The following is a 10,299-nucleotide window of genomic DNA, read 5'->3' as shown; positions in this document are numbered from 1 at the left end:
TGGTGACGGCGAGTGATGTTCTACAACGGTCACCATCCAACTCAACACACATCTGCACCCACACTGCAGGGATATGACGTCATCATCATCAGAGGAGGTCGATTCATAACATCTGAGGGGTCAAACCAGGTCAAAGCCACGATCATGGAGAGCAGAAATCCCCCAAACACCCCCAAAAAGACGCCATTTCAGATTAAAGATGTATTTAAAGCTTTGTAGGAGGAAGAACTAACACACACACGTTGCGATGACAAACTATCAAAAATACAAAACTGATCCAAATCACAAAATGAGCACGAGCATAAATCACATCCTTCACAGAAACAAGAGTACAAGAGTGAAGGAGAAGTGGACACAGGCTGTGTTTAAAGGGCTCCAGTGTGTTTGAACAGCAGACAGGAAACAGGAAACAGCAGGATGAAGCAGCAGGTTTACAGCCTGAGACGCGGATTGGCTTTGGTGTTTCAGTCTCAGTCTCAAAGTGTCTAAACATTATTACAGTACATTATACAAAACTGAACGATTCTTTATATCAATGTAGTACCTCGGTAAGTTGTGTCATTGTGTAGGTGTGTGTGCTTCTCTTCAGGTGTGTAGGTCTTTGAATGGACCCTTATGGATCCATGTTGGTGTTTCTTCTAAGTTCTGCCCACCAACATAAAAGCTCAACGGATCTCTTGGAATCCCTAGTAGAACGGTGTTATGCTATAATGAGGCTAAAGGTCAGAGGTCAACATATTAATACGTAAACTTAACTTCTAGATTCCTGTAGAGGAGCTTACAGAGGCGTTAACTCGTGTTCATGGATCCATTGAAAGACCTACAGACCTGAAGAGAAGCACAAACATCTACACAGTGAGACTACCTTCATTTAGCTGAAAGTCACGACAGTTTGGACTTTAGACTGTTGACGTTCTGTCACCACTTGATGAAGACGAGAGTGGCGAGCACGGCGTAACCCAGGATTAGGAAGAGCACTTTGAGGAGACGGTCCCGTTTGTCCTCCAGCTCATGGGCCAGAATCTCAAAGAAGGTGATGAAGAGGAAGGTTCCGGCTGCGAGGCCCTGCAGCACCACGGACACCACGCTGCCCGCCACCGTCTGGGCCGACTCGATGCCCATTCCGACCACTATTCCCAGTGGGATCATCAGGCTGACGGTGACGGCCAGTTTGGCGGCGTCCTTCATGGCCAACCCCGCCTTGGCCACGCTCACACCCAGCGCCACGGCGGCCAACGTCTCATGGATGGCCACGCCCAGGAGGAGGCTGCCCAGCTTGGCCCCGTCCTCCTGCAGGCCTAGCGCCAGGCCCTCAAACACCGAGTGGGCCGACAGCGCCAGAACCAGACCGGCCAGCCGCAGAGGCCCCGCCCCCGCCAGTTCTGCTGGGCTGAAGTGGCTGTGCTGGTGACCGCGGGAGCGACGGGCGGCGTGCGTGGCCTCGGAGCCACGCCCCGCTGTGGAGATGAAGGGCGTATCGTACTCCGAGTCGCTGCCGGCCTCCGAGGCACAAGCGTTGAACGTCTCCAGGTCGATGAAGGACGGCTTCTCCTTCTTGAAGGTGAGGACGGCCTGCTCCACGAAGACGGTGAAGAAGAAGCCCAGCATCATCATGGTCTCAGCCAGAGGATAATCGCTACTTATCTTCAGCTGTGTGAACACATCCGCCACCTGAGGACACACACACACACACACGCACACACGGCAACATCAGCAACCTGAACCTCCATCTCTAATTTCATCAGTGCATCCCGACTGAAGCATGATCATGTGCTGCTTGTGCTCTGACTAACAGCTCTCTCTATGTGTGTGTGTGTGTGTGTGTGTGTGTGTGTGTGTGTGTGTGTGCGTGTGTGTGCGGTCACCTTGTCTCTGACGGTGGGCAGCAGGGCATTGAAGCACGTTGCCAGGAACACGCCTCCGCCGAAGGAGTTGCAGAGAGCCAGAGCCTTCCTGTGCCTGTGCGCCTTGTCATAGTCGACCAGCAGGAGCCGCACTGGGATCAGCACGCCGGCCAGCATGAGGCCGAACAATCCCAGCAGGCCGAGCAGCTTCGCCAGCAGGATCTGCATCTCGAAGATCCACCCGGGAAACTCTCAGCAGCAGCTACAGCTAACACATCACACACTCACACCTCCGCTCTGCTGCTTCCTCTGGACTCCACTGCTGCTCGTCACCTGAGCTGACTCACCTGAAACACACACATAATTCAACTGATTTTGCTCAAATACACCAGATTAAAGATCTGTTGTTGTTGACACTGATATTTATGTTTTTTTTATTCTACACTGTAAAAAAAAAAAAAAAATTTCAATTAATAAGGAAAACTAAGGTTTACTGAATCAAATGACAAATGTATCAGAGAGAACGTGTAATATCATTTGTTTAAAAGGATTATTTGCGGCAGCTGTTTAGTGCTGGCCAGAGGAGGAGGAGTAATGAAGTTGATGATGTCATCCTACTCATCTCTCGGAGGAAACGTAAAGATACTGCACATCCGCTCAGTTTGATTATTAGATAAAGTGTTCGAATCAATGAAGTTAACACTATTACATGCTTAAATCAGTATGGAAACAAATGTGTTAATAATACTTCAATAAGAGAAATATTACCCTAAGACAAATATATTAATATTATTACACGGTTATTAGCGTCATGAGTCAGTATTTTGTCGTTATGTTAATGTTGTTTGTTGATGCTGCTGATTAATTCACACCCGACACAACGGACTTCCTGATGAACCTCCAAAATAACAGCTTCATTATGACAAATTGTAAACATAATGACTTGTGCGTTAGATATCTCCTCTTTTATACTTGCCCATAAACGTCTACTATATTTGGAAAAGTTTAAACACACGTTTAGTTCCTACGGCGGACTTTCTGGAAAATGTTCCTAATTTTATTTGGAGCACAATTCGCCACATATCCGCTCCCATCGCTAGTCCCTTTTGCTAACTTGATAGCTAATGTTTAGCTAGCTGTTAGCTGCTCATCCCGGAAACCAAAGCGTCAAACTCACAGCTAAACTGATCACGACACAAAATACCATTTAGCTTCATGCTGTCCTGTGACGGAAACTAATTAAAAAGAGGACACACGGACTTAAATGTCAATGTTACGTTATGGCGACCGTATTTACCTGTGAATACATCCGTCTGCCGCTCGCGCAAGGTGCAGGAAAACGCTTCCGCTCTACGTCACAAGCAGGCCGGGCGCTGATTGGCTATTTACCGCGTACTAGCATTTCTGCAAATGTACACCAAACACTAAAGCTGGAGGCAAAGTGCCGCTGTCAGGTTGTGAGTGCGTGTGTGCGTAGGTGTGTGCGTGTGTGGTCACGGGGCTGGACCCGGTGATGAACCCGTAAAGCATTTAAAGTCAGTACAGCATGTAATACTTCCTTTCTCTAGTGATGATTGCTCAGTGGGTCAGAGTTTAGCAGACAAGTTTATAGGCACTGCAGGGCTCAGGGTCACTGATTAGTGCTTCATTACATTTTAATGATCTTTCAACACAGAAAAAGTCATAAATAAACAAACAAAAAAACATTGATTTTGACTGATTTTACAGAGGAAGAGAAACGTTGGACGGAAGCGTCAGAGGATTTAAGAGTTGAATGATCAGTTGTGAGACTGTGAGATATAGAAGTGATGATGTTCTAGGCACATGAGCTGCTCTGTTTGAGCTCAGTGAGACCCAGAACGGCAAACTATGGACCTGAGGACATGACTGTGGCTCTGAGCTGATACGGTGTTCAGACGTGTGTCTGGTCTCAGATGAGCTGTGATCAGACCCACTGTTGCTGCCAGAGGTTTGTGGAGTTGAAGAGTTATCCTTTACACATCATGTTGTACTCCTGTTTGTTGCTGTTAAATGTGCTTTCCTCAAGTCAGAAACCAAACAGTGAGTAAAATGTTGCTTTTCTTTAATTCCCTGTGCGACAGCACACTGCCCCCCTGTGGCTCTGTGAGAGACGTCCACACTGCAGATACGGCTGAAATTAAACTGACACACATGGCCTGTAGGCACAAACAACCCTGAAACACACGCACACAAGCACACACATACTCTCCTCTCTCTCACGCACAGATTCAATTGCCTTCATGCATTCACACACACTCAGGTGTGCAGTGCCTCTCTTACACACACATAGTTTACTGGACATACTGTAACTTTGCATTTAACTTTACACTGTAGTTTTCAGAAGAGAAAAACATTCATTTACACCGACAGCTCCACTGTTTTAGCTTCTGGGGTCCAGTTTCCTATTAGAAGATGTTTTATTGATTAATAATTTGGGTTTGATATCAAAGTGTTATGTCAAAATGTTCTTCCTGAAGCACACAGAGCAGCAGGAAGTGGTTGTGTTGTTGGTCTTGGTTCCTGGATGAAGCAGGACGCCTCTCATGCAGGAATTCATCAGCCATGGAAAACTCCCTTCAAGTCTGTGGTTCTCCTCCATGTCAGGCCTGAGATACAGAACAGAACCCAACATGAACCTACCGCTGCAACTCACCAGAACAACACAATTACATGTTCATTCACCCACCACAAACTATAGTTTCATGAGTGACAGTGTAATAACTTCAGTCCCATTCAGTGATTGCACACACACTGCACTGACTCAACAGGTCTGTAGTTTACATGACATGTTGCAGAGCAGCAGAGTGAGACAGGTCAGCAGCATGCAGTACAGATGTGGACTGACCAGGTGTGATGTCACGGTTGCTCCTCATTGCCGGCGCTGGGCGTCCGGTTTCGGATTTGACTCCTCAGCTGCTCGATGAGCTCAGGGTTCTGCTGTTGCATCTGCTGAGCGAACTGCTGACCTCTGTGAACAACCACAAGTGACATGTCTGTAAACACCAGCTCAATGACCTGCTGACCTCCACGACGACTGTTCGGGTACCTACGCTTGGATCAGTCCCGATAAGTCTCCGGCCCCGGCTGCTCCCGCGGCCGCAGCGGGTCCGGCTGGTCCAGGGGCCCCGGTAGCCCCGCTGGCTCCGGTTGCCTCAGTGGCTCCAGGCGCTCCAGGGGCTCCGGGCACTCCAGGGGCTCCGGCGGCAGCGGCGGCGGCGGCAGCAGCAGCAGCTGCAGCTCCAGGGCCCATGCCTCCTCCCATGCCTCCTCCAATCCCACCGTATGCGCCTGACATCATCCCAGACATCCTATGAGACACAAAACACAACTCAAAAAACCTGTAAACGTGATTAAGATGAGGACGACAAAAACAAAAACCAACTCACAGCTGCTGGACCTGAGGGTTATTCATCAGAGAGGACGCCTGGAGAGAGAGAGAGAAGGTAGGTGGGGGGGGGGGGGGGGGGGGGGGGAAGCATCATTATCACCTCACCATCATGGGGTGTCAGACAGAAGCAAACAAAGCTCCAGGCTAAACTTCTTCAGCATCTCACCATGTTCATGAAGCCTGGATTACTGAGCAGACCAGCCAGATCCACCCCCCCCATGCCTGCTGTCTGAGAGAGAGAGAGAGAGAGAGAAACACACATCAACACACTGACACACACTCCTGCTGTTGCTGCTGCTGGAGGTTATGACTTCTGGCTCCTGCTCTTACTGGGCTGGAGGTTTCCATCTTCTCCTCTGCGATCTTCAGGTTGGATTTGTAGGTGTCGTTGTCGGGGTCGAGCTCCAGAGCTTTGTGATAGTAGCTCACGGCTTCTGTGTGCTTGTTGAGGCTGGCCAGAGCCAGACTGCAACACGGCAACAACACAAACAGGCACAACTTTAAGTTACAAACTGAAAATGATTTACAGTGGGCAAGGTCGTGGTGGTGCACAGCTGCTGATGGAGCAGCAGCGTGCAGTGTTAGAGGAAAGCTTGGATGTGGGTAAAGATCTCAGTTCACCTTCAACCAAGCCGTTGCTCTGTAGGTGTGTGTTAGTGTCAGATAGTGTTCTTATCTCACCCCATCCTTCCATAGGCTTTGCTGTAGTTTGGGTCGATGCTGATGGCCTGTTCACAGTCCTGCACCGCCCCGGCGTAGTTTCCCAACTTACTGTATGCTGCAGCCCTGATCAACACACACACACCAACATCACAGGCTGAACAGTCAATAGCTGCACTTTGTTAGACTGACACCCAATCTGAGCAGGGTAAGCCTGCGATTTACTACAGCTGAGTACAACATCCATCTGCACCTTGATCACCATGGAGACCACAGACCCCTGCCTGTGGTCTCCATCGTCATCTCCATTAGAGACCGTAGGTCCCCCACACACAGCAGCTCAGTGCTCTAAGGCTCAACTCACCTGTTACAGTAGTAAACGGCATTCTGAGGGTTGATGGCGATGGCTTTGGAATAAAACTCAACGGCAGCTGCAAAGTTGTCCACTTTCATCTGGTCATTACCTGCATTACACACAACAATACTCATGACACTCATACAGAACAAACACTGAGATATAACTCTTGTGTGTGTTGTGTGTTCTTGGTCTTCAGTGTTTTATAAGTGGGCTATAAAGGGAGTAACAGTGTGTGTGTCCCCCACCCCACGGCCAGTGTGTCCAGCTGCTTCCTGAACACTCTGTTCCCCTCTGTCAGCTGAGTCATGCTGGAGCTGGAGACGACCACAGATACAGGCTCATTCCTGCTGCGTCAGTCATCAAACGCGAAGGTCAGGGCCTGCGAGTTTGTCTTATTGGAGTACTCTAGTTCTCGCTGGGGGATCCCAGGACGCCCACGTGCCAGATAGGACATTTAAGCCCTCCAGTGTATTTTGGTTCCAAGCCACCATGTCCTCCCAGTGAAACATGCCTGGAATAACTCTCCATGAGGCATCATGATTAGATACTGAGCTTCCCAACTGCTTCCTTTCAATGTGAAGGAGCTCCTCACCCTGTGAGTTCTGACACCTCCTACAAACTTACACTAGAGACTAAAGCCCCACGAGTGCCAGGTGCTGCTGCTGTGTGAGGGTCGTACCGTCAGTCTTCAGTCTCTCTGCTTCGGCTCTATGTTCCTCACTCACGCCGTTTCGACTTGAGTTGACGTGGACCTGTGGCTGAGCTGGATACTGACACACAAACAAACAAACATTTACACCTCCATCATGGTGTTTTCATCTCCTCTGTGCCTGGCGAGCAGTTGGTTGGGCGGCTGGATGTCTGAACATTCTTTACCTTTGCTGTGGCTGCTGCAAAGATCTCCGGCAACGTCTGTGGGACAGCCAGAGTCTGATCATCAGTGGAAACTTCAAAGGCCGTCTCCAAACACTGGACAGCAACTACAGAAGAAGAAATTCATTTAACCCCATAGTGTAACAGGAAGTGAGGGCTGCAGCCTCAGCTAACAGCAGCAATGGAACTCAACATTTAAGAGCAGGAGGAGGGCGAGTCGTGGTTGTCCTTGTAAATGTTCTCTACTTCTACAACACTTTACTCCAAAGCGCATTACATTGAGCCTCTCACTGATGGCAGGTTCATATCATGCAAGGAGCCAAACTGCACACCAGGAGCAGTGAGGGGTTCAGTGTCTTGCTCAACAACAACGGAATGGAACTAGGTACTTTCTGGTGCCTAGATGACCTCTCTGCCATCCTGCATGCTCTCCTCTACCCATGGTACTTCACCTTCCAGACTCTCCTGGGCGTCCGAGGACAGATCCCCTGTGCGGAGCTGATCGTGGAGGAACTGGATGATGGAGAAGGCGAGACGCTTGGAGTCTGTCATGGTCATGGAGGCTCAGACCTCTCTGTGCTCGATGCGGACAGAGACCCTGCACAGACACAACAACAGGTGAACCGGCTTACACTGCAACAGCAATTGGTTGGATAATTTAGAGGATAAAAGGGTCCAGAAAATTACAATCATGGGAATATTACAATCTAAATGTACCGTTTACTGTTTAATTTATCTACGTGGAGTTAAGTGGTTTTCAGAAGATTGCTACAGAAATTCTTGTGCATGAAAAACCAAAGGTAGTGTTCCAGTATTAAAACAACAAGAAGCATAGTTTCATTAAAAGCTCCACTTTATTTAACTTAAATCATACATCACCAGTAATTGATTTTAAAGCATTGACTCTCTTAAATGACAGAATTCTTTGTTTGTTCCCATTTCTGATGGACAATCATTCTTTTTCTATTTCAGCCTATTAAATAATCAGTCTGTTCACAGCCTGAATCTTTGTTGATATTTGATGCACAATGTAGAATCCTTACTTGATTTATTATTTAAAGGTCATGTTTTTGATTTATTTTTCTTGAAACCTCAGACTGTGTCACTTGCCATTTTGGATCTAGTTGAATAAAGTCCTTTAAATATGTATAAGCAGCACCATCACAGTCCAGTCTGACCCTTCATCTCAGCAGCCGGAGAAGCTTCCAGCAGCTCTGCTGACGCCTCCAGATGAGGCTAACGCTAGCTACGGCGTGTATGAGTGTGTGTATGCGTGTTATTAATTATCAACAAACACGCAGGCGGCTGCTTCATCGTTCAGTTTCGGCTCGCAGACCCGCGCTGACAGGTGACCCTGACTGACCTCGGCCAGGAGCTCCGTCTGAACTTGAAAGTTCCTTTAGCGGTGTTAGCAGTTTAGCTTAGCTTAGCTTAGCATGCAACAGTGCCCGAGCCGACAGCAGGCGTCAGTCCGCGGGGTTTGCTCGCCTCTCGCCCCGCTAGCCGCAGCACGAAGGAGCTCAAACCAACCTCCCGTTAAAACGCTCACACTTTACACTTTTACCAGACAAGGGACGACGGAGTCAGAACCAAACCACAGCGGGAAGGAGAGACTGCGATCAATGCTGAGACATTTGGTACAGAGCTGACAGACAGGCTGGAGATAGCTTTACTTATTTACCTTATGACACATAGCACTGTTTTTATGGAAGGGTGCGCCTAGTTAGTTTTGATTTTACATTTCAATAAAAAGAATAATAATATCTAGCATTGATTGTGATAATTCATATTCACCGTTATATTTACTTCTTTATACACGTAAGTTTGATTTTTGGCAACATGATAATAGATCTCTCCTTCAATACCGAGTCTTTGTATGATTCTCGCCCTGATGATGATGACGATGATGATGATGATGTCTTTCACCAAGAGGTCTAACGCGCCATAGATAACATCATTTAGAATAAAGTGCTTTAGTCTGTTTAGGAGTGAAGCCGGTCATAAACCTCAGACGCCTCCGGGTGTTTAGACGCGCAGCTCCAACTCAAACCTTCAGCTCGGATTCTGCATTTAGAGCTTTGAGACATTAGAGATCTTTTCTCCATAGTAAGATTCTACTAGTTTGAAATGTTACTGTGGCATCCTTTCACTTCGTAACTCGGCGCTTTCGGATCGCTGTCTCCCTCACACACACACAAGAGCACTTAGAGAGCACACACACCGTATACAAATACGATCTTTTAGTGAAATAAGTATTGATTGTTGCATATTATGAATACCGAATTGAAGAGCTTATCTTGATAATTCACCGAAGTTTATTTTTTGCGCTCGCAAATGAAGACTTTTCCAGAAATAGGACTATTATGATTCTATTCCCCTGAGTTTTGAAAGGAATCTGGCGTGACGTGTTTTCCGTACGGCAGCCGCACGATGCTAACAGCTAGCTTGATGATCTCATTTGGTGCTCCGCAGCCCAGGAGCAGTTCTGTTGTAGCTGTACAAGGAAATGTCACGAGGGAAACATGATAACAAAGCCAAGAGGTTTCCTTACCAGCTGTGTCTGAGTTCACCTGGTAACCGGTGGTAACTTTACTTAGGGATAGCTCCGCTCCTCAGTCTGCTCCTTTACCACAGCTACTAGCTAGTTCGCCCGTCACTCAGTTATGTCGTCACGAGATGTCGCCAGGCGCACATGCTGCCGGTCTCCTTGTGCCATGTCAAGCTTCCTGTAAACACTTCACCGGAAATACGGCAAATTTGTTGAAAATAAAATACAACTAAATTATAACTGGACAGCAATTGGATTATTACCGTTTAACTACTTAAATTTCCAGTTTCGAATATTTCAAAATCAGACATTTGACATTCACAGTACAACACAGATGTCATTGTATGTAGTCGTAGTGATCACATAAAGCACAGAAACACACAAAAAAAAATAGAATACTGAGCAAAGAAATCATCTACAATAAAGAGAAACACACATAAAAAAATAGAATACTGAGCAAAGAAATCATCTACAATAAAAATGGTAAATACGCAAATCAGAAAATCAAAAAGATGTAAAGGAAAGCTAAGTTGCAGTCTTTATACACCACGTTTTATTTCATTGACTAAATGCAAATGTGTAATTTTCTTAAATTATTAACATTTCT

At 47.1% G+C, this 10,299-nt stretch overlaps 2 protein-coding genes across 2 annotated transcripts; both read right to left on the bottom strand.

Annotated features, from left to right (window-relative positions):
• Nucleotides 1–186: 186 nt before the first annotated feature.
• LOC142991460 (zinc transporter ZIP3-like) lies at nucleotides 187–3,239 on the bottom strand. Its single transcript, XM_076141625.1, has 3 exons — nucleotides 3,142–3,239; nucleotides 1,866–2,191; nucleotides 187–1,671 (listed from the first exon to the last, which is right to left on the bottom strand). Exons 2-3 carry the CDS (start codon nucleotides 2,070–2,072, stop codon nucleotides 919–921), a joined length of 960 nt encoding a protein of 319 aa, XP_075997740.1. The 5' UTR covers nucleotides 2,073–2,191; nucleotides 3,142–3,239; the 3' UTR covers nucleotides 187–918.
• A 671-nt stretch (nucleotides 3,240–3,910) lies between these two features.
• On the bottom strand, nucleotides 3,911–9,832 carry sgta (small glutamine rich tetratricopeptide repeat co-chaperone alpha). The gene is made up of 12 exons (XM_076141623.1): nucleotides 9,696–9,832; nucleotides 7,597–7,742; nucleotides 7,148–7,251; nucleotides 6,951–7,041; nucleotides 6,278–6,377; nucleotides 5,935–6,039; nucleotides 5,584–5,719; nucleotides 5,420–5,482; nucleotides 5,252–5,289; nucleotides 4,916–5,173; nucleotides 4,711–4,833; nucleotides 3,911–4,471 (listed from the first exon to the last, which is right to left on the bottom strand). Exons 2-11 carry the CDS (start codon nucleotides 7,700–7,702, stop codon nucleotides 4,722–4,724), a joined length of 1,113 nt encoding a protein of 370 aa, XP_075997738.1. The 5' UTR covers nucleotides 7,703–7,742; nucleotides 9,696–9,832; the 3' UTR covers nucleotides 3,911–4,471; nucleotides 4,711–4,721.
• Between the last annotated feature and the right edge of the window lie 467 nt (nucleotides 9,833–10,299).

The sequence above is a fragment of the Genypterus blacodes genome, unplaced genomic scaffold (assembly GCF_046128005.1).
Source record: "Genypterus blacodes isolate CSIRO-AG114 ecotype Tasmania unplaced genomic scaffold, CSIRO-AGI_Gbla_v1 ptg000019l_1, whole genome shotgun sequence".
NCBI lineage: Eukaryota > Metazoa > Chordata > Actinopteri > Ophidiiformes > Ophidiidae > Genypterus > Genypterus blacodes.
Note: the sequence above shows the minus strand (reverse complement) of the source record. Positions and strands in the feature narration are given on the sequence as shown.